General features: G+C 44.4%; 1 protein-coding gene across 5 annotated transcripts in view; it reads right to left on the bottom strand.

Annotated features, from left to right (window-relative positions):
• Positions 1–22,597, bottom strand: part of LOC105474719 (zinc finger protein 124) — a 101,739-nt gene extending 79,142 nt beyond the window's left edge. Inside the window, exons 1-3 of one of the 5 annotated variants that reach the window (XM_071073280.1) lie at positions 22,410–22,597; positions 2,110–2,290; positions 1,434–1,494 (exon numbers count right to left, since the gene is read on the bottom strand). In XM_071073280.1, coding sequence (XP_070929381.1) covers positions 1,434–1,494; positions 2,110–2,143 — 95 coding nt within the window. In that variant the 5' untranslated portion in view covers positions 2,144–2,290; positions 22,410–22,597. Of the gene's footprint in view, positions 1–1,433; positions 1,495–2,109; positions 2,291–20,187; positions 20,893–22,409 lie in introns of those variants that run through there. The other 4 variants (XM_071073275.1, XM_071073276.1, XM_071073220.1 and 1 more) reach the window with 4 other exon arrangements.
• Positions 22,598–23,001: the final 404 nt, after the last annotated feature.

Below are 23,001 nucleotides of genomic sequence, written 5' to 3'. Positions count from 1 at the left end.
GTCTATCATATGACTTCTACAAAAAATGACAACCCCATCATTAATGGCTTATTAGTTATTTTCTTTTATTACTAAGTCTGAACTTACACTGCTACCAATATCAGAGAAAGTGCAGGTTTTCTAACATACACAAACTGAACATAAATGGATTGATTAGTCTACAGCATGGTTCCCTCCCCTATAGCTATTAACAAAACAGTAACATTCTTATATGCAGTTTCTTAGTATTGAATACAGTTTGAGCATTTACTCCCTTCCAATTTCATGCTGAAATTTGATCCTCATGTTGGAGGTGTGACCTGGTGTGAGGTGTCTGGGTCATGGGCGCAGATTCCACATAAGGAGTGACTTCTCACTCTATTAGTTCCGGAAAGATCCGATTGCTTTAAAAAAAAAAAATGGCCGGGTGTGGTGGGTCACACCTGTAATCCCAGCACTTTGGGAGGCTGAGGTGGGCAGATCACTTGAGGTCAAGAGTTCAAGAACAGCCTGGCCAACATGGTGAAATGCTGTCTCTACTAAAAATACAAAAATTAGCTGGGTGTGGTGGTGTGTGCCTATAATCCCAGCTACTTGGGAGGCTGAGGCCAGAGAATCGCTCGGACCTGGGAGGCGGAGGTTGCAGTGAGCCAAGGTTGTACCACTGCACTCCAGTCTGGATACCAGAGTGAGACTCCGTCTCAAAAAAACAAAACAACAAAAAACAAAAACTTTGGCACTTCCTTTCTCTCTCTCTTGCTCCTTCTCTCCCCATGTGACATGTCAGCTCCCCTTCCCGTTCTGCCATGACTGGAAGCTTTCTGAGGTCCTCATCAAAGGCAGATGCTGGCTCTATGCTTCTGATAAAGCCTGCAGAACCATTAGCCAAATAAAACTCTTCATAATAAATTACTCAGCCTAGATATTCCTTTATAGCAATGCAAGTAGACTAAAACAATACTGTTTTCAAGTGAACTATTTTGCAAACACTTAACATCTATGTTACATTGACGTATGTATTTTTGGTAAAAACTTTGGGAATAAATTGATGTTGTCTTTAATTTATTTTGTTTGCTTGGTTTTTTTTTTTCCCCCAAGATGGTGTTTTGTTCTTGTTTCCCTGGTTGGAGCGCAATGGCGCAACCTTGGCTCATTGCAAACTCCGCCTCCCAGGTTCAAGCAATTCTCCTGCCTCAGCCTCCCAAACAGCAGGGATTACAGGCATGCACCACCACACCAGGCTAATTTTGTATTTTTAGTAGAGACGGGCTTTCGCCATGTTGGTCAGGCTGGTCTCAAACTCCTGACCTCAGGTGATCCGTCCACCTCAGCATCCCAAAGTGCTGGGATTACAGGTGTGAGCCACCATGCCTAGCCTTGTTTGCTTTAAACATATGATTATATACTACAATTGTCCCCAAAGGGGACTGCTTCCTCTTGTGAGTGCAAATTACCTTAGATTTCTTGAAGAATTTTTGTACTGATCTTCAATGCTCTGGTCTTTCCCTTTGTTTCCTAAAATGTAGACCCAGAAATAGATTACAAATTATTTGAAATGATAGAAAAATTACAGATTCTAGGTGCTATGTTGGGGATATGGTTTGTACCCACCAAAATGAATGCTGTCATTTGGTCACCAGTATGGCAACATCGTTCATGTTATGGGTACAGGTTCCTTATTAACAGATTAATGTCCTTGCTTGGGAATGCATGTTTTCTCTTACTCTTGCGAGACTGAATGAGTTGCCAGAGGGCAGGCTGTCACAAAAGCAAGTTCAGCTGCCAAGCACTGCTCTTATTTTCTCACTGTGTGATCCCTTTGCAGATACCCACTCGCTTCTGCTTCATGCCCTGAGCTGAAGTAGCATCAGGTCCTTACCAGACACAAACCTGGACTTTCTAGCCACTAGAATCATAAATCATTATAAAACTATTTTTGTAAATTACCCAGAATCAGGTATTGTTATAACAATTAAAAAACTAAGAAACAAGAGTCACTGCACGCTGGGTCCATGCCTCATTCATTCATCAACGTGTTCCCTTTGCATATTCCAAATCATGGAATGACACTGCAAACCATGAAACACTTATTCTCTGATTGACTAAGTAAGGAAATATTGTGACTCTTACCTATGGAAGCCAGATTCCTGAAGGTTTCCTGCATCACATCTCTATAGAGATTCTTCTGGGAAGGATCCAACAAAGCCCACTCCTCCTGGGTGAAGTTCACAGCCACATCCTCAAAGGCAACCGAGTTCTAAAACATTTCACATTTTTGTAGAGGATGGATGAGACTGAAAGCACTGGAAATCTGTAGTCAATTCATAAGATGTTAACCTGATTCTGCAGTGAACACTGATACCACAATTTGGTCCCTAGAACTATGACTCTGTCTACACTAACTTTCTCCCACACAGCAGTCCCTTTTTTTTTTTTTTTTTCTTTTTTTGAGATGGAGTCTCACTCTGTCGTCAGGCTGGAGTGCAGTGGCGCGATCTCAGCTCACTGCAATCTCTGCCTCCTGGGCTCAAGTTATTCTCCTGCCTCTGTCTCTCAAGTAGCTGGGACTAGAGGCACGCGTCACAATGCCCAGCTAATTTTTGTATTTTTAGTAGAGACGAGGTTTCACCATGTTGGCCAGGATGGCCTCAATCTCTTGACCTCGTGATCCGCCTGTCTGTGCTGGGATTAAAGGCGTGAGCCACAGCGCCCAGCCAGCAGTTCTTATGCTAAAGTTGAATTATTCAGCAAGGCAGCAGCAGAGAAGGAACACCCTTCTTGTTGGTGGGTCCAGGGAATAATATTTGCTGTTATGATTTTTCTTTATAGAATATACCTGTAGCACATATCATAACAAAGTCTTATTATCTGGTGTGCATAGGAGAGTTAATATTAGCAGTCACAAGATTACTTATCCTTAGAAATACCTGCTACAAAGTTCAAACTTTGCTGGTATCAGGGCACTTAAATTTTAAGAGGCATCCCAACAACCTAAGTGATAAAAGTGGCTCACTGTTGCTAAATAGTTTATCTAAACAATCTGGAATTTGCTGAACTCCTGTTTTCCTTCCAAAGGTCTATTATTTTGTTGTATTGTAGCAGTGGTGCCTCACTGAGGGGATCAGCCTCAATAAACAAACGAAAACACACTCTGAGCACTGAGTATCCGATGAGCTTCCCTGGGAGACAATATTTCATATATGATGTCACAACTTTTTAATTGGGAAATTGAGCCCAATCCATGTGGTTACACCAAGAGAAAACGTGTAGAAGCTTATAAGTGGTTCACTCCAGCCCAAATTTAATCAAGAGGTAATTAACACTAATAATCAATATTCAATAATCTAAAAATAATTATTTTACAATTTCTATTGAAAAATGTCAACGCAGAATGGAATAAGTGAAAAGGCATGCGTTCAAAGAAAAAAGCTCAATGTCATCTAGATGTCACCTCTCACAAATGATATTCATGTAAAATTTTGTAGATGCCTGAAACAGACTTTCTAGCAGTTCAGCAGAAACTACTTTTCAAAACCTACAGAAATAATAAGTGCTTAACACCCGTCAAAGTCTTCTGAATAGCAGTGTGATGGCTTGTCTAACATCCATCAGTGATTTTCAGATGTAATATTCAGGGCAGTGTGGTACAAGCAGAGGATAAAGAACTAGGCCGAGAGAAAGGCACACAGTCTTTAATGAGCTGGAACTGATACGGAAAGCTGACTAAGAACAGAGGAGGCACTGCAGGACAGGGAAGGAAGTACCAAGCACTTTAAACATGGAACAAAGCTGTTATTTAATTGGAAAAAAAAATGGATTGCATTGCCCTCTGTTAGGTGGACAATAATCAATTTGTTGTATATTCAAATGTAAAAAGTACAAATAGACCGCTTGTAGAAGTCACAGACAAGGTTTTTTCTGACAAATGAATAGGAGAAAAGGAGCAAACAACAGAGACTGACAAAAATTTTTTTTTTTTTTTGAGACGGTGTCTCGCTCTGTCGCCCGGCTGGAGTGCAGTGGCCAGATCTCGGCTCACTGCAAGCTCCGCCTCCCGGGTTCACACCGTTCTCCTGCCTCAGCCTCCTGAGCAGCTGGGACTACAGGCGCTGCCACCTCGCCCGGCTAATTTTTCTGTATTTTTAGTAGAGATGCGGTTTCATCGTGTTAGCCAGGATGGTCTTGATCTCCTGACCTTGTGATCAGCCTGCATCGGCCTCTCAAAGTGCTGGGATTACAGGCGCCACCACCACGCCCAGCTACTTTATTTGTACTTTTTAGTAGAGACGGGGTTTCACCGTGTTTGCCAGGATGGTCTCGATCTCCTGACCTCGTGATCCGCCCGTCTCGGCCTCCCAAAGTGCTGGGATTACAGGCTTAAGCCACCGTGCCCGGCAAGACTGACAAATTCTAATATATTAAAATTAGGGGAATTAAAAGACAAAAAACAGTAAAATAAAAATCTGCAATACATGCAATATAAAATAAATTAGTGTGCACAGTAAAAATGAATGAAAACATGATTTAAAAACGGGGAAAAAATAAGCAAAAGATACATAACAAGATAAAAGACCATTTATGGAAAGAGATCCATTTTCTTGGTAATAAGATAGCCAAATAGTATGGCACATAGACAATAGTTCACATTCTTTAGAAGAATGAAAATTAGACAATCTCAAGTGGTGATCACCACACCAAATAAACATGCAGAAATGAAGGCCAAGGCAGTGGATAGACTCCATTGCTATTTCCAGTAATTTGAACTTTATCACAATCTACAGTCCAGTAATTTTTCTCTAATGTCCAGAAAATTTATTGTGCCTTATCGGGGTTTATATTCGGCATTCTTAAGGAAAAGCAATTCCAACCATGAATTTCTCATCTAGCCAAAATAAGCTTCATAAGCGAAGGAGAAATAAGATCATTTTCAGACAAGCAGCTACTAAGATAATTTGTTACCACTAGCTCTGCCTTACAAGAGGTCCTAAAGGGAGTGCTAACTATGGAAAGACCATTACCAGCCACCACAAAAACACACTTAAGTACATCGACTAGTGACACTATAAAACAACCATACAAACAAGTCTGCATAATAACTAGCCAATGACACAATAACAAGATCAAATCCACACATATAAATAGCCAGGAGTTCCAGACCAGCTTGGACAATATAGTGAGACATTGTCTCTACGAAACAATAAAAAAATTAGCCGGGCCTGTTAGCACATGCCCATAGTCCCGGCTACTCGTGAGGCTGAGGTGGGATGACTGCTTGAGCCCAGGAGGCAGAGGCTGCAGTGAGCCGAGATCATGCCACTGCACTCCAGCCTGGGCAGAACAAGACATTGCCCCTAAAAAAATAATAAAGTGAAAACAAAACAAAACAAAACAAAAAAACCAGATGCTGGTAAGGTTGTGGAGAAAAGGGAATGCTCATACACTGCTGGTGGGAATTCAGTTCACTCATTTTGGAAAGCACTGTGGCGATTTCTCAAAGAAATTAAAACAGAACTCCCACCAACCCAGCAATCCCATTTACTGAGTATATATCCAAAGAAACAGAAATCATTCTACCGTAAAGAAATGCGCATGCATAGGTTCACTGCAGCATTGTTCACAAATGTGTATACACCACATTTTCTTTGTCCAGTCTACTGTTCATGGGCATCTAGGTTGATTCCATGTATTTACTATTGTGTACTTGTACCCCTGAACCTAAAATAAACATTTACAAAACAAGCAGAATACATAGACAAGAAGAGTAAAACACATATAAAGGAAATCTGTGTCTTAAATCTTCCGTAAAAAGTCTCTAAGGGCACACCAGCAAGTTGGATAACATTGATGAGGTGAACAAACGTCTAGAAATACACAGAGTACCAAGACTGAATCATGAAGAATTAGGAAATCTAAACAGACTCACAGTTATATGACATTGATGTGGTAATCAGAACCCCTAAATTATAAAAACCCAAGACCAAATTGTTTTACTGACAACATCTATTGAACATTAAAAAAATTAATACCTGGGCGTGGTGGCTCATGCCTGTAATCCCGGCACTTTGGGAGGCTAACATGAGGCAGATCATGAGGTCAGGAGATCAAGACCATCCTGGCTAACATGGTGAAACCCCGTCTCTACTAAAAAGGCAAAAAAAAATTTGCTGGGCCTGGTGGCGGGCGCCTGTAGTCCCAGCTACTCGGGCGGCTGAGGCAGGAGAATGGCGTGAACCTGGGAGACGGAGGTTGCAGTGAGCCGAAATTGCGCCACTGCACTGCAGCCTGGGCGACAGAGCAAGACTCCATCTCAAAAAAATTAAAAAAAAAATTAACACCAAGCCTCCTCAAACTCTTCCAAAAAATATGAAGAGAAAGCAACACTTCTAAACTCAGTCTATGAGGCCAAAAAATTACACTTACACTAAAGATGGACAAAGACACTACAAAAGCTACAGATGTAACTATAAAATACAGTTATATGAAGTACAGTTATAACTACTAACTCAGAACTCTTCACTTAAGTACTAACGCAGAAATCCTCATTTAAGTACTTAGTGCAGAAATCCTCACTTAAGTACTAACCATATTTAGCATCATAGTAAAAGGATTATGCACCAAAACCAAGTGAGATTTATTCCTAAAATAAAATGGTTCAATATATGAAAAATCAATCAGTGTAATACATAACATTAGCAAAGTGACTGAAATATCATAACTATTGCAACTGATGCAGGAAAAGTATTTGGCAAATTGTTAAGACCCATTCATGATACAAACACAATAAACGAGGACTAAAAGGAAACTACAATATGAAAAACCAGCACTAACATCACCACCAATGCTGAAATACCGAAACAAACAAGCAAAAAACCCTTTTCTCCCAAGATCAGGAAAGAGCTATAGAGAACACCTGCTTTTATCACTCCCATTCAACACAGTATTGGAAATCCGGGGCACAGTGATCGGGCAAGGTTGTTGTACAGATTTAGCATTAATGTGCCAAATGCAGGCAACAGAAAATAGCACAGACTTATCCACTCTAACAAATTCTTCATCCTGCAAGAAACAAACTGATGTTTTGGTTAATTTTTGTAATTCACCAATTTATGTATCACACTTTTGTGTGTGGAAATGTATTCACTTTTTGTAACCATAAAGGAAGAGAGATTTTTCCTATTTCTCTTCCCTAGTAGGATTCCTGGTTAAAAGCCCTAGAATTTCATTTGAAATTACCCAAAAGAAGAGACCTCAAAAAATTACTACATATGCTCAGGGGAATGAAAATAACATATATCAAAAAAACTCTTCTAAACATTGGCTTAGGCAAAGAATTCATGACCAAGACTCAAAAGCAAATTCACAAAAACAAAAATAAACAAATGGCACCTAATTAAATTAAAAAGCTTCTGCACAGCAAAAGAAATCATCAGCAGAGTAAACAGACAACCCACAGAGTGGGAGAAAATCTTCACAGACTATGCATCCTACAAAGGACTAATAACCAGAACTTACAAAAAACTCAAACAAATCAGCAAGAAAAAATTCCATCAAAAAAGTAGGCAAAGGGCTGGGCGCAGTGGCTCACACCTGTAACCCCAGCACTTTGGGAGGCCGAGGCGGGTGGATCACAAGGTCAGGAGATCGAGACCATCCTGGCCAACATGGTGAAACCCCGACTCTATTAAAAATACAAAAGTTAGCTGGGCGTGGTAGTGGGTGCCTGTAATCCCAGCTATTTGGGAGGCTGAGCCAGGAGAATGGCTTGAACCCGGGAGGTGGAGGTTATAGTGAGCCAAGGTCACACACTCCAGCCTGGCAGAGGAAGACTCTGTCTCAAAAAAAAAAAAAAAAGTAGGCAAAGGACATGAATAGACAATTCTCAAAAGAAGGTATACAAATGGCCAATAAATATGAAAAAAAATGCTCAATATCACTAATTATCAGGGAAACACAAATTAAAACCACAATGAGATACCACCTTACTCCTGTAAGAACGGCCGTAATCATAAAATAAAAAATAATAGATGCCAGGATGCTGGTGTGGATGTGGTGAAAAGGAAAATCCTCTACACTGCTGATGGGAGTGTAAACTAGTACAACTGCTATGGAAAACAGTATGAAGATTCCTTAAAGAACTAAAAGTAGAACTACCATTCAATCCAGCAATCCCACTACTGGGTATGTACCCAAAGGAAAAGAAGTCATTATATGAAAAAAACATGCCTGGGCGCAGTGGCTCATGCCTGTAATCCCAGCACCTTGGGAGACTGAAGCGGGTGGAAGACCTGAGGTCAGGAGTTCGATACCAGACTGGCCAACATGGCAAAATCCTGTCTCTACTAAAAATACAAAAAAAAAAAAAAATTAGCCGGGTGTGGTGGTGCATGCCTGTAGTCCCAGCTACTGGTGGGCTGAGGCATGAGAATCCCTTGAACCCACGTGATGGAAGGTTGTAGTGAGCTGAGATGGTGCCACCGCGCTACAGCCTGGGTGACAGAGTGAGATTCCATCTCAACTTAAAAAAAAAAGAGAAGGCAAGAAAAAAACACTTGCACACACATGTTTATAGCAGCACAATTTGCAACTGCAAAAATATGGAACAAACCTAAAATGCCCATCAACCAATGAGTGGATCAAGAAAATGTGGTGGAATACTACTCAGCCATAAAAAGGAATGAAATAATGGGCTTTGCAGCAACTTGGATGGAGTTGGAGGCCATTATTCTAAGTGAAGTAACTCAGGAATGGAAAACCAATTATTCTATGTTCTCATAAGGGGGAGCTAAGCTATGAGGATACAAAGGCATTAGAATGATCCAATGGACCTTGGTGATTTGGGGGCAAGGGTGGGAGGGGGTGAGGGACAAAAGATTACATACTGGGTACAGCCTACACTGATCAGGTGACAGGACCAAAATCTCAGAAATCCCCACTAAAGAGCTTATCCTTGTAACCAAAAACCACCTGCTACCCCAAATTTATTGATACAACATTTAAAAAAATTTCTAATTAAAAAAACTATATATATACAAAGTGGATTTAAAATATTGACATATGTGTATATAAAATACCTACATACAAATGTAGATATTTTAAATCCACTTCTTTCTTTGCCTTTTTGTAAATATTTTATCTTTAAGGCGGGCGGATCACAAGGTCAGGAGATCGAGACCACAGTGAAACCCCGTTTCTACTAAAAATACAAAAAATTAGCCGGGCGCGGTGGCGGGCGCCTGTAGTCCCAGCTACTGGGGAGGCTGAGGCAGGAGAATGGCGTGAACCCGGGAGGCGGAGCTTGCAGTGAGCCGAGATCGCGCCACTGCACTCCAGCCTGGGCGACAGAGCGAGACTCTGTCTCAAAAAAAAAAAAAAAAAAAAAAAAATATTTTATCTTTAAAGCTCTACTGATGAAATACATTTCATGTTTACCTAAGGCACCAATAAATGAACAAATCTTTGCAAGAGGACAGCCCAGGAAGAAGCAGTGCTAACTGGAACACAGGCATGTTTGACTCACATATCAAGAAAGACCATGTCTAAAACAGGAGATTCTCTGGTCCCATTCTCCTCGGAGACTAGGTACTCAAGGACCACCTTCCCAGTGCACTGCGCTGTGGCCCACTGTGTGCCTAAGGTGCAGTTTGCTTGGCAGGTTTTTGTGTCATGTTCCCGGGTATCAGTGGAACCCGCCCCCGATAATTCAACGTGAGTCCTTTTCTATTTTCCCTAAGTGTTGGCCGGTCTGAGAAATAAAGGGAAAGAGTACAAAAGACAGAAATTTTAAAGCTGGGTGACCGGGGGAGACATCACATGTTGGCAGGTTCTGTGATGCCCGCAAGCTGCAAAACCAGCAAGTTTTTATTAATGATTTTCAAAGGGGAGGGAGTGTGCAAATAGGGTGTGGGTCACAGAGATCACATGCTTCACAAGGGAATAAAATATCACAAGGCAAATGGAGGCAGGTTAAGATCACAGGACTGAGACGACATTAGAAATGCTAATGAAGTTTCATGTCCGACTGGGCACGCATTGTCATCTTATCGGGAAACAGGGTTTGACAGCAGACAACCAGTCTGACCAAAATTTATTAGGTGGGAATTTCCTTGTCCTAATAGGCCTGGGAGCGCTACGGGAAACCCGGGCTTATTTCATCCCTTATCTGTAACCATAAAAGACAGACGTTCCCAGAGCAGCCATTTTAGAGACCTCCCCCTAGGAACATATTCTCTTTCTCAGGGCGGTTCCTTGCTGAGAAAAAGAATTCAGCAGTATTTCTCCTATTTGCTTTTGAAAGAAGAGAAATATAGCTCTGTTTCGCACAGCTCTCAGGCAGCCAGACCTAATGGTTATCTCCCTTGTTCCCTGAACATCGATCGCTGTTATCCTGTTCTTTTTTCAAGGTGTCCAGATTTCATATTGTTTAAACAATTTGTGCAGTTAATGCAATCATCACAGGGTCCTGAAGCGACATACATCCTCAGCTTACGAAGATGATGGGATTAAGAGATTAAAGACAGGCACAGGAAATCACAAGAATATTGATTGGGGAAGTGATAAGTGTCCACGAAATCTTCACTTTATGTTCAGACACTGCAGTAAAGACAGGCGCTAAGAAATTATAAAAGTATTAATTTGGGGAACTAATAAATGTCCATGAAATCTTCACAATTTACGTTCTTCTGCCATGGCTTCAGCTGGTCCCTCTGTTTCAGGTCCCTGACTTCCTGCAACACTGGGAAGAAATTTTCTTGTTCTTTAAAGATTGTTTTTCTCCCTTCACAAGTGTGAAAGAATTCAGAGGGCAGGAATCATTTCTGTCTTTCCCTCAAAATGCCAGCACTGGATTGGATGACACCAGTGTCTGTCCCAGGAATAAAAACTGGGGTTGAGCCTGTATGCCCAGCTCCAGTGATAATGTACACCTGGAAAGAGTGAAACAGGAGACTCTGAAAGAGGTGAGGAACAATGCACAAAGTCAAAGAGGAAGTAACTGAAGGCTTTGTGCAGGAGCTGAGGAAGCGGGATTCTTCTTGACCACAGGGATCCAGAAGACCCGCATCTCCTTTCTGCACACCCCGCCTGTCACCCCGCTTTCCTGCCTCCACTTGACTTGAAACTGGCCGAAGACCGCACAGGAATGCATCTTCCCCACACCCCATTCCACGTGAAAAACCCTAAGTGCATGTTGGTTTCCCGGCACAGCTGCCCACACCCATACTGGCTGCTGATTGGCTGGGGACTCGTACCCTGCCCACACCCATACTGGCTGCTGATTGGCTGGGGATTCCTCACCCTTTGCTTCCTTCCCTTCTGCCATCACCTGGGGGCTGGTCCCTGGCTTAGGATGCACCAGTTAACCCACAATGACGGGGAAGGAAGGAGGGAATTTCACATTTTCTTGTTCCAGAATCACTTTAATGCTTAACGCTTCCAAATTTGTTTTTTGTCCCAGAAAAAAAAATTATATATATGTGTGTGTATATATATATACACACACACACACATATATATACACACACATATATAATTTTAAAAATTATATATATGTATATATATACACACACACATAATTTTAAATATATATTTTTACATATATTATATTTTTTACATATATATATTTGAGTCTCAGAGAAAAAGGGATTTTTTTTGTTTGGTTTTATAAAATGGGCTGTGGAGTTTTTAAATGCTATAGGCCCGCCCCATTTGAGGCAGCTAGTTAAGGGGAGGGGGTGTCCCACCAGCTTGGGGTACCTCCCCCAACTCCAGGGACTCCCTTTCCCTCTGGCTCCTCCCCCATTTCTAAGTGAAATTAAAATGCTGTAACATTTTGGAACCTCAGTTTCTTCGTGTTTTTTGTGGGGTAGGTTTGAGGCTCCAGGCCATTTTTTTTTTTTTTTTTTAATCTTGTGGAGAAAATAAGATGAGGGAGAAAGGAAAAGGGGAGGAAACTTCTCTCCCACCTTCAGCTTCTTGAAAATGGGCCCCTGTGGAATAAATCTGCCAGTTTTTATTTAAAAAGAAAAAAAAACAAAAAACACAAAAAACAGGTTGAGGAGAGACACTCGAATTGTCCTAAGATATGAGCTTCTTAAATGAAGGGCACAGCAGCTCCAGGGCCTCCCTGTGAGGCTCCACTCCCATCACTCACCTGTCCTTGGAGATGACTCATGGTCTGGCTTCCCTGGATGCTGCAGGGTCATGGCCACTGTGGGCTCCTGGGACATCACCAGGCAGTTCTGAAGCCCAGGACCATGAAAAGACAGAAGGGTGGCTGAGGCCACATCGCTGTTGTAGTTTCCCAAAACAACCCTCAACCCAAAGACATTCTGATAAAGTATCTGCACTTAGGGAAGATAAAAAGAGGAGAGGCAACTAGATCATTTACAGTGCAAGAGTGGGAGATGATTCTCTGCTTCCCCCGCATGTGCAATGTTCACAACCAAAAAGCAAATCTTAAAAAGTAACATCTACTATTTAGTGAAAAAATAACAAACAAAACTATGTCTGTGTTTGAAAGGTATAATAAAGGACAAATAGTGGATAATGTTGTGAATTAATGAAGTCTAACTCAAATGCAACTCTTGTAAATTACTCACAAGAAAATTCAGGTTTAACCAACCACAAACCTCCAATTAATCTCTGCAAATATCTACGGAATAGTCCAAATAAGAGGACTACATAACTGCAACCAATCAGCTATTCTTTAAAAGCCTTCCCATCAGGCCCCTCTGGTGGACCCTCAACTCACAAACCATGGCCAGGTGCTCCCTGATGTATGAATCACTGTTTGTTCAAATAAACTCTTGAAAATGGAAAGGTGCTGTGTTTAATTTTTTTTTTTTTTTTTTTTTTTTTTTTGAGACGGAGTCTCGCTCTGTCGCCCAGGCTGGAGTGCAGTGGCGCGATCTTGGCTCACTGCAAGCTCCGCCTCCCGGGTTCCCGCCATTCTCCTGCCTCAGCCTCCCGAGTAGCTGGGACTACAGGCGCCCGCCACCACGCCCGGCTAGTTTTTTGTATTTTTTAGTAGAGACGGGGTTTCACCGGGTTAGCCAGGATGGTCTCGATCTCCTGACCTCGTGATCCGCCCGTCTCGGCCTCCCAAAGTGCTGGGATTACAGGCTTGAGCCACCGCGCCCGGCCTGTGTTTAATTTTTGACAGGAGAAAGGAGGGACTGAGAATCCCAGGAACCACAAGCTCCTCCCACACATGAACACCCCTCCCCAGCAAGCAGGGACTCTCCCCTGATGACCCTTCTGTTATCCTTGCAGGATGCCCGGGTCCCCACTGCAGACCCCGTCCCCGCCCTACAGCCAGGGGATACTGAGGCCAGGCTGCACAAGCAAGCAGGAGGGGCTACAGACTCTGGAGCTGACTGCAGGGTGGCCTGGGTCCTGCCACAGCCGTTTCTAGCAGGTTTTACCCACACCTCGCCCACTTCTTGGGAGGCCTGGCTCTGCCCATTCCTGGCTTCTGGGGTATCCTAAATTTCTTCCTAGGGCTCTTCCAGTTCCTGCAAGTCACGAGGTGACAGAGACCACAGCAGAGTCACCTGGGGCTTCCCAGAGCCCAGGAAACAGCCACGGAGATCAGACCACAAGCTCAGCGGGAGGCACAAAGACAGTGGCCCAGGCAGATTGCCTCCTCTCTGACTGTGCAGCTGACTAGACAGTTCCCAACTCAGTGCCCCTGACTGTACAGGACTCCCGGCCCTGCCCCCTCCATCTGTGAGTGACAGGGGATGCTACCAACCATGTGACTAAATCAGGTCTGAACCCCAGGTTTTTGGCTACAGCTCTACTCAGGCAGGGCTTCCACCTGAGAGCTGGGGGAAGGGCCCCAGCCAGGGGACATTCGCCTGTAAGCCAGACTTGGCCTTGGCTTTCCACAGTGGGCCCTGCTGTCTTCCTGCAGTCCTTAAACTCTTCCTGCTTCTTCCTCCTGAACACAGGATCCCACGTGTGCACAGGGAAGCACAGACTCAGTGACCAACAGAGCCATCCTGACCTAAGGGAAGGATGGTTGCCCGGACCAGGCTTTTAATTTGGGAGGAGGCTGCTGGCCCATAGCCAAGGCTTCCTCAAACCCCATTCCTCAACCTGCTCATATTCGGCCACAGAAATAAAAAATAAAAAGACACTGACAAAGAACTAAATTTATGAAATATATGGAAAAACTAGAGTTATATGGCAGCAACAGTCTATACAGAAATTAAAAAAGAAGAAAACCAAACGTTTAAACTGGCTCAGAAGAGGACTCTGCTTCACCCACAGTTCACAATGAAAACCCACATTTGGAAAGTTAAATATATTTCATGCTTGGAAGCCAGACTCTGACTTCAGTGGGGACTGTTCCCTGGTGATGAGGCACGGAGACCCTAAGAGTTAACTCTGGGAGCTCAGCAAGCCCTCCTATCTATCAGGTTCTTATGTGAGAAAATAAAGCCCCAAAGAAAAGACTGACAAGTTTGACGGTTCTAAAATTAAGAACTGTCCATCAACTTGTAGAATGAAGTGAAAATCAAAATGCAACCTGGGAAAAAGTATTTACAGTCTTTACAAACGAATATGGATTAGTGTTTGGAGTGTGTTTGACAAAAACATACACACACACAAATGACAAAAGCAATAAACATGCAAACAGGTAAAATGTGAGAAAATGATGAAAAACTATTTCAAAGAAGATGAAAGACCACACACACACAAATGCTCAAAGCAAATGGTAATCAGCAAGAAGCAATATACAACCACACAGAAATAAACAAGAATAATTTTTTTTAAAGACGAGGTATCTCCGTCACCCAGGATGGAGTGCAGTGGTTCCATTACAGCTCACTGCAACCTCAAACTCTTAGACCCCAGCAATCCTCCTGCCTCAGCCACCCCAGTAGCTAGGCAGGTGCCGCCATGCCAACTCATGTTTATTTTTAATTTTTTTGTAGAGATGGGGGTCTTGCTATGTTGCCAGGCTGGTATCAAACTCCTGCCTCAGTCTCCCAAAGCACTGAGATTACAGGCGTGAGCCACCACATCTGGCCTGAATAAATACTGAAAAGGAATAAAAGCACGGGCATGAATAGTCAAGCAGCAAATCTATACATTCCACTGGCAGTTCTTAGTAAATCTGAATGTATCCATCATCTACAACCCAGCAATTTTTTCCCAATAAGTAATACATTTACAAACTGTTAGCACTTGGGGACAAAACCAAGAATAACATCGTCACATTAAAAACAAACTTGAAACAACTCAAGTCCCGTAAGCAACGGAATGGGTGAGTAAACTGGTTGACCCCTCCACCCTCAGGCAGCAGTATGTGTGCAACAGATTGAGGCAAAGAAACCACAAAAAGAAGCCACAAAGAATAAAAAAAGAGGGCAGGCATGGTGGCTCACACCTGTAATCCCAGCACTTTGGGAAGCTAAGGCGGGCAGATCACCTGAGGTCAGGTGTTTAAGACCAGCCTGACCAACATGGTGAAACCCTGTCTCTACTAAAATATAAAAACTGGCCAGGCATGGTGGCGGGCACCTGTAATCTAAACTACTCAGGAGGCTGAGGCAGGTGAATTGCTTGAACCCAGGAGGTGGATCACACCACTGCACTCCAGCCTGGGTGACAGAGCAAGACTCCCTCTCAAAAAAAAAAAAAAGAAAAAAAAAAAAGAAAAAAAAAAAAAGAAAAGAATAAAAAAAGAATCAGGACCGCAATCACCTCTGTGGGCAGAAGACAGGTGGGATCAGGGAGACACACCAGAACTGCCCAGGGCCTCTTTATTCCCCGGGTGGTGAGTCCATGACTCTTCACATTCTTATTATTTGAATTTAGCATAAAACAATTTATTTCAATAATTATCTTTGCTTTTTCAGATCACATCTATTAACTTGGATTTTCAAATAAGAAAATACAAATCTTATATACTCACGTTCATAAGCGTAGGGCTCACCCTCACTGTGGGGAGGCAGCCCCGGGTGGCTCACTCCTAGGCAGTGAATGAGGAAAATCTGAGCAGCCACAACATTCAATGCTGGGAGCTCCACACTCCTGACTGTCCCCTCCTCACAGGGTGAAAATGCTCCTTCCTCCAGGGTCTCAATTCTCACCACTGACCAGTCACTGGGAGTCAGTCTGAGGTTCTGACATGTGATGTCTTTTCTTCTGACACTAAATGTGTGAAGTTTGCTGAACACCAACCAATTCTCCAACACAACTGAACGTGCAACTCAATTCGGAACCACTGGGGTCGGCGCAGACTCCACATGTTTGGGGCTCAGTCCCCACAACACTGCCCCCACTACAGATGCTTGTCCCAAGCCCCAGGGCCATTTGTACTTCTGAGCCACTATGAACTACAGAATTCCGTAACCCCCTCCTCAAGTTTAATAATTGGACAGAACTACTCACAGAACTCAGCAAATCACTTTATTTATATTTACAGTTTATTATAAAGGACACAACTCAGAAATAGTCAAAGGGAAAAAATGTATAGGGTGAGCAAAAGAGGCAGGGAAAGGTAGGGTGGGTGGGTAACCCTGGTAAACAGCTGTGATTAAAGAAATCCGCTATCATTTCCATGTATCAAGAGCAGCTTACCGCAAAGAAACATCCTTTTCATCGTGACTTAGATGATGCTTCCTTTGGCCAGGCGCGGTGGCTCACGCCTGTAATCCCAGCACTTTGGGAGGCCGAGGCGGGCGGATCACAAGGTCAGGAGATCGAGACCACGGTGAAACCCCGTCTCTACTAAAAAAAAAATACAAAAAACTAGCCGGGCGCGGTGGCGGGCGCCTGTAGTCCCAGCTACTCGGGAGGCTGAGGCAGGAGAATGGCGTGAACCCGGGAGGCGGAGCTTGCAGTGAGCCGAGATCGCGCCGCTCACTCCAGCCTGGGGGACAGAGCGAGACTCCGTCTCAAAAAAAAAAAAAAAAAAAAAAGATGATGCTTCCTTTTTTACCTCTCACAAAGCCAGACACAAACTCCGCAAATTCTTTTTTTTTTTTTTTTTTTTGCTTCATAAACAATTAGATGAACATTTTTCTCTTCAGTAGTCAGAAAAAAATATCTGTTGGCCGGGCGCGGTGGCTCACGCCTGTAATCCCAGCACTTTGGGAGGCCGAGGCGGGCGGATCACAAGGTCAGGAGATCGAGACCATCCTGGCTAACACGGTGAAACCCCGTCTCTACTAAAAATACTCGAGACCACGGTGAAACCCCGTCTCTACTAAAAATACAAAAAACTAGCCGGGCGAGGTGGCGGCGCCTGTAGTCCCAGCTACTCGGGAGGCTGAGGCAGGAGAATGGCGGGAACCCGGGAGGCGGAGCTTGCAGTGAGCCAAGATCGCGCCACTGCACTCCAGCCTGGGCGACAGAGCGAGACTCCGTCTCAAAAAAAAAAAAAAAGAAAAAAATATCTGTTATCCAAACTTTGCTTAACTTTCTCTCCTACCTCCAGGCCCCCCAAACTCTGACTCTTACTTAGCCTCAGTCAACATATAACCCCTTTTACATCCTTCCTAAGAATAGGCTGACTTCGGGGTGAGACAGTCTCTGATCTAGGATCTGATTTTGCCACCTCCATCCTGCTCTCTCCCTCCCAACCCCTTTCTAATCATGTTCGCTCCTCCCTATGAGAGCAAGCTCTTTTCTGCCTGACCTTTGAGAGGCTTACAGATCTTATATTTGGTCCTTTTCCATATTGCAACATTCCTTTAAAGTTACTTTTAACCTAAATTTGAAATTATTTGATAAGTAATAAGTTAATAATGGTGTCAATAGGAGAAGGGAAGCTGGAGTTTGAGAGTGTGAGGAAGGAACTGGAAATATAGAATTTAACTGCAACAGTCCCGGGACAGTAACAATTATACCCTTAGAAAGGGCATCACAACCCTCCTCCTATCCCAAGAGCAGCCACATCTGCCTGTGGATCCTCAGCTCTCCAGGGCCTTGTAGCTTCTGTTAGTATAAAGGGCTCCTTTCATGGTTGGTGTGAGCAGGACAGGCTACCCAGGAAGAACGAACAGGCTCTTCGATAGCCTCCTCCTACAGGCTCGATTGGCCTTAGCTGTAAGTCACTAAGCTCATGTTTCTGCTCTCCCAGTCAAGGTTATTCATTTTTTAAACCATAATAATAATTATATTTAATAATATTGTTAATATATCAATATGTATATGATGATTTAAAAACAATGATTATGATTTAAAAGAATTGTTATTATTCTTTATTATTATATTATTCTTGAGACAGGGTTTCAATATCACCCAGACTGGATTGCAGTGGTGCAATCATGGCTCACCGCAACCTCAGCCTCCTGGACCCAAGCAATCCTCCCACCTCAGCCTTCCAAGTAGCTGGGACTACAGGCATGTGCCACCAAACGTGGCTTTTTTTCTATTTTTTGTAGAGACAGAATCTTGCTATGTTGCCTAGGCTGGTCTCAAACTCCTGGGCTCAAGTGATCCTCTTGCCTCAGCCTCCCAAAGGGGTGGGATTACAGGCATGAGTCACCACATCCAGCCCACATTTTATTTATATTTTATTTATATTTTATTTTATTTTTTCAGACGGAGTCTTTCTCTGTTACCCAGGCTGGAGTGCAGTGCCATGATCTCTGCTCACTGCAACCTCTGCCTTCCAGGTTCAAGTGATTCTCCTGCCTCCACCTCCCAAGTAGCTGGGATTACAGGTGTGCACCATCACACCCGGCTAATTTTTGTATTTTTAGGAGATACGGGGTTTTATCACGTTGGTCAGGCTGGTCTCCAACTCTTGACAAGTGATCCGCCCACCTCAGCCTCCCAAAGTGCTGGGATTACCGACGTGAACCACCGCGCCCGGCCCCCACGTTGTTTTAAATGAAAAAATACTCAGTGTTTGAAGAGTCCAGCAAAATCACTCAAACTCAGTTTTTATGTTTGTTGGAAGGAATAAAATTGTAAGGCACTTACATTTTATACCTCAACAGGAAAAGCAGAAGTATTTATTTCATACAATAAACAAGTCACTTAATTATTTCCATGATAACAAATCATTTCATAAAGAAATTATTTCTATGTTAACACATCTAAAAATGCCAAGTCCCCACCCACAGATTTACCATTAAACTTGGACATCCAGGTAACAGGAAACAGAGTCATCCACTGTCACAAAATCTCCGCTCGGCACAAAGGTGGAGCTGATGCTTTAGTGAGTGTTATTCACTAATTTATCTACTATACTTTCTTGTGAAAACGTGTTTTTCTGTAGCCACAATGGAAGACAGTGTCCCTATTTTTCCCTGGCAGCATTCCCAAAGCTAAGCCCCGGAATCGGGGTTGGAACGATCCCCTAGAAAAGAGCAAACCTGTGAAACTTACTACACTCCCTCTGGGGAAGAAAAAAAAGCATTTAAGAATTTTTAACAAATGAAATATATGACTAGATATCTAATATTTTTCTGATATACACCTCTTTCTTGGCCTTTTGAAAATATTTTCTTATCTCTCAAGCTGTACTGATAAAATGTATTTTTCAATCAGTGAAAAACTGAAGTTAAAATAAGTGAACAAATATTTTCAAGGTGACAAACACAAGGAGTAGCAGTACTGACTGACACGGACATGGGTGACTCAAGGGTCAAGTCAGACCATCTCATCACCTGAATCCTCCCACCCCATCCTGCTCAGGGAAGTACTCAATGCCCACCCTCCCGCAAAAAGCTGCGCTGTGTCCCCACCGTGCCCTCCCACCCCATCCTGGTCAGGACAGCACTCAATGCCCACCCTCCCGCAAAAAGCTGCGCTGTGTCCCCACCGTGCCCTCCCACCCCATCCTGGTCAGGACAGCACTCAATGCCCATCCTCCCGCAAAAAGCTGCGCTGTGTCCCCACTGTGCCCCCAATGCATTTGGCTTTTTAGGTTCCTGCCTCACTGCAGTGGGTGGGGGGCGGGGAGGGTGTTTCCTTGCACTTTGGAATAGCTGTTCTCCCTTCACAAGTATGAGAGAATTCAGAAGGCAGAAATTCTTTCTTCCATTAATACCAGTGTCTGATTGCCTGACCAGCATTTTGTCTCTAAGGAGTGATAACAGGGGTGAGAGAAAAAAAAATTTAAGACCCACTGGATTAGCTTTTTAGAGGAAGAGTATAGAAGAGTATCCCAGGAGACTCCTCTCAGTTCCAGGGGATTCATGCCATCCAGCTGTTCCTCTGAGAGGCTCTACCCCCAAACCTCACCTTGTCTTCTGGGAGAAGAGGACCCAACGGCTGACATTCACTATTTATGACACTCCAAGAAACATGGTCAGTGTGGGCACATTAGGTCATCCTCAAACAGTTTTTGAACCCAGGACCCAGAAAAGACAGGAGGGTGGCTGAGGACACATCGCCACAAAGGGAAACCTCCATCCAAAGACGTTCTGGTAAAGTGTGTGTGCCTAGGGAAGACAAGAGGAGGAGAGGCACAAAGAATTTTTTCTAGTGGACTAGATCAGCTGATTATTCTCTGTTTTCATGTGAAATGCTCAGAAACAGCTCCTCACTGCTCAGTGAAAACATGATAAACCATTAAAAGACTGCATCTGGTTCAAATGCACAATAAAGAACAAATAGTTAAAAATGTTGTAAATTGCAGAGGGGAAGCTGGAGTTTGAGAGTATGAGGAAGAAACTGGAAATTTAGAATTTTACTCAAGTTCTAGAAGAGAGGCTGGGGAATACGGTCATGGATTTGAGACCCTGCTTGCCATACATTTGGAAAATGCAGGGGAAACCAGTACCCCTGTGGAAATAATTAAATAGGAAGAAATTAGACTGAAGTTATAGCAGGACAAGCTGCAGACAAAACCCCTCAGACACCCAGTTAAAGAAGGAACGGCTTTATTCCGACGGGAGCTTTGGCAAGACTCACCCAGCTCCCCAAGTGACCAATTCCTATCCCTTTTAAGGGCTTACAACTCTTTTTTTTTTTTTTTTTTTTTTTTTGAGACGGAGTCTCGCTCTGTCGCCCAGGCTGGAGTGCAGTGGCCGGATCTCAGCTCACTGCAAGCTCCGCCTCCCGGGTTCACGCCATTCTCCGGCCTCAGCCTCCCGAGTAGCTGGGACTACAGGCGCCCGCCACCTCGCCCGGCTAGTTTTTTTTTTTTGTATTTCTTAATAGAGACGGGGTTTCACCGTGTTAGCCAGGATGGTTTCGATCTCCTGACCTCGTGATCCACCCGTCTCGGCCTCCCAAAGTGCTGGGATTACAGGCTTGAGCCACCGCGCCCGGCCAAGGGCTTACAACTCTAAGGGGGTCCGCGTGAGAGGATCGTAATCGATTGAGCAAGCAGGGGGTGCGTGACTGGGGGCTGCATGCACCGGTAATCAGAACAGAATAGAACAGAACAGGACAGGGACTTTCACAACGCTTGTCCATACCATGTCTGGAATCTGTAGATAACATAACCGGTTAGGTCAGGGGTCGATCTTTAACCAGGCCCAGGGCGCCGCCCGGGCTGTCTGCCTGTGGATTTCATTTCTGCCTTTTAGTTTTTACTTCTTCTTTCTTTGGAGGCAGAAACTGGGCATAAGACAGTATGAGGGGTGGTCTCCTCCCTTAAAGTGACTACGGTGCCCTGAGTTCCTCACCGAGAAAACCTAAAGGAACTTCATGCCTTCGTTGTAAAGTAAGTCACTTGAAGGGAACCAAAACTTAACCAACTCCAAATCATCAATTTACCTCTGATACATAACCGGGAACCATCCACCTAAATAATCCGAATAACAGAACTACATAATTACAACCAATCAATTATTACATTGGGGTCGCTTTGGGCTGGGCAGGGTAATCCCAGCACTTTGGGAGGCTGAGACCAGGAGTTCAAGACCAGCCTGGGCAACATAGAGAGGCCCCCCCCCCCCCAACCCGCCCAATCATTAAAAGAAAAAATAAATTTGGTTTGCTTCCTTACACACTTTAGAAAAGCCTTTCCATCAAGACCGTCCGGTGGCCCACAAACCAAAAACCGTGGCTGGGTGCTCCCCTACTCATGAATCGCTGTTTGCTCAAACTCTGCAACGCTTTAATTAAACCTCAGTTTGATTTTCAACAGGATTAAAGAGGGACTGGAAACGCCGGTGGCCACAGATCCTCGCAGGCGCGAGCTCGCACCCCGCGCTGGGCCTCTCCCCTGAGGACCCTCGGGTCTCACTGCAGGATCCCGGGGAAACGGGGCTGCGGGTGCCGGGCTGGAGAGGCAGCGGATTCGGGCAGGACAGAAGTCGCCATGCAGAGATGGGACGGGAACCCGGGGTGCCGCTGCCCGCCCAGCCCCGCCGGGCTCCAGAAAGGACCGGGGGCCGCGCCGCGCCGCGCCAGCAGGGACCCGGGTCCTCCCTCGGGAGCCGACCGCTGGGAGCCCGGCGCCGGGCACCGCCACAGCCCCTTCCCTTCTCCAGACCCCCGGCGGCGCAACTCACCATTTCCCAGCTTCCGGGGTGTCCCGACATCCTCCCTGCGAATCCCCCAGTACACGCAGGTCACAGGAGGACCCAGGCTGCGGCACAGCCTCCTGAACCCCCAGGAGCGACGGAGAAGCGCCGGCTACTGACCGCGCCACGCACGTGCGGACACGAGAGACAAAGGCCGGGCAGACCCGGAAGCCGCCTCGGGTTTTCTAGCCGAGCGCCTGATTAGGCAGTCCCCGCCCCGGTGCCCCTGATTGGGTAGGGTCTCAGGCCCCGCCCCCTGAGGCCCTGAGTGACAGGTGACACGCTCCCACGCGTGTCTGAATGAGGCAGCGTTTTGGCAACAGCACTTTTCGGGGAGGGCTTCCTCTCTGGGGCTGGGACCCAGCCTTGCCTAGGGGACATTCATTTATATACACTTAACCTTGTATACAACGTTACATTCGTTTGTGAATAATATATATGATATTTAAAATAGGAAACAATATAATAATAATTCTTTTAACATTTCAGACTTATTAACTTTCATGGCCTCTGGTCTTCTGAGGAAGCAGTCCGAGGAGCCCGAGTTTTGAAAAAGGAAGCAGTCCTCCAAAGCAGCAAT

The sequence above is a fragment of the Macaca nemestrina genome, chromosome 1 (genome assembly GCF_043159975.1).
Source record: "Macaca nemestrina isolate mMacNem1 chromosome 1, mMacNem.hap1, whole genome shotgun sequence".
NCBI lineage: Eukaryota > Metazoa > Chordata > Mammalia > Primates > Cercopithecidae > Macaca > Macaca nemestrina.
The sequence above is the reverse complement of the archived record's forward strand: the minus strand, read 5'-3'. Positions and strand labels throughout refer to the sequence as shown.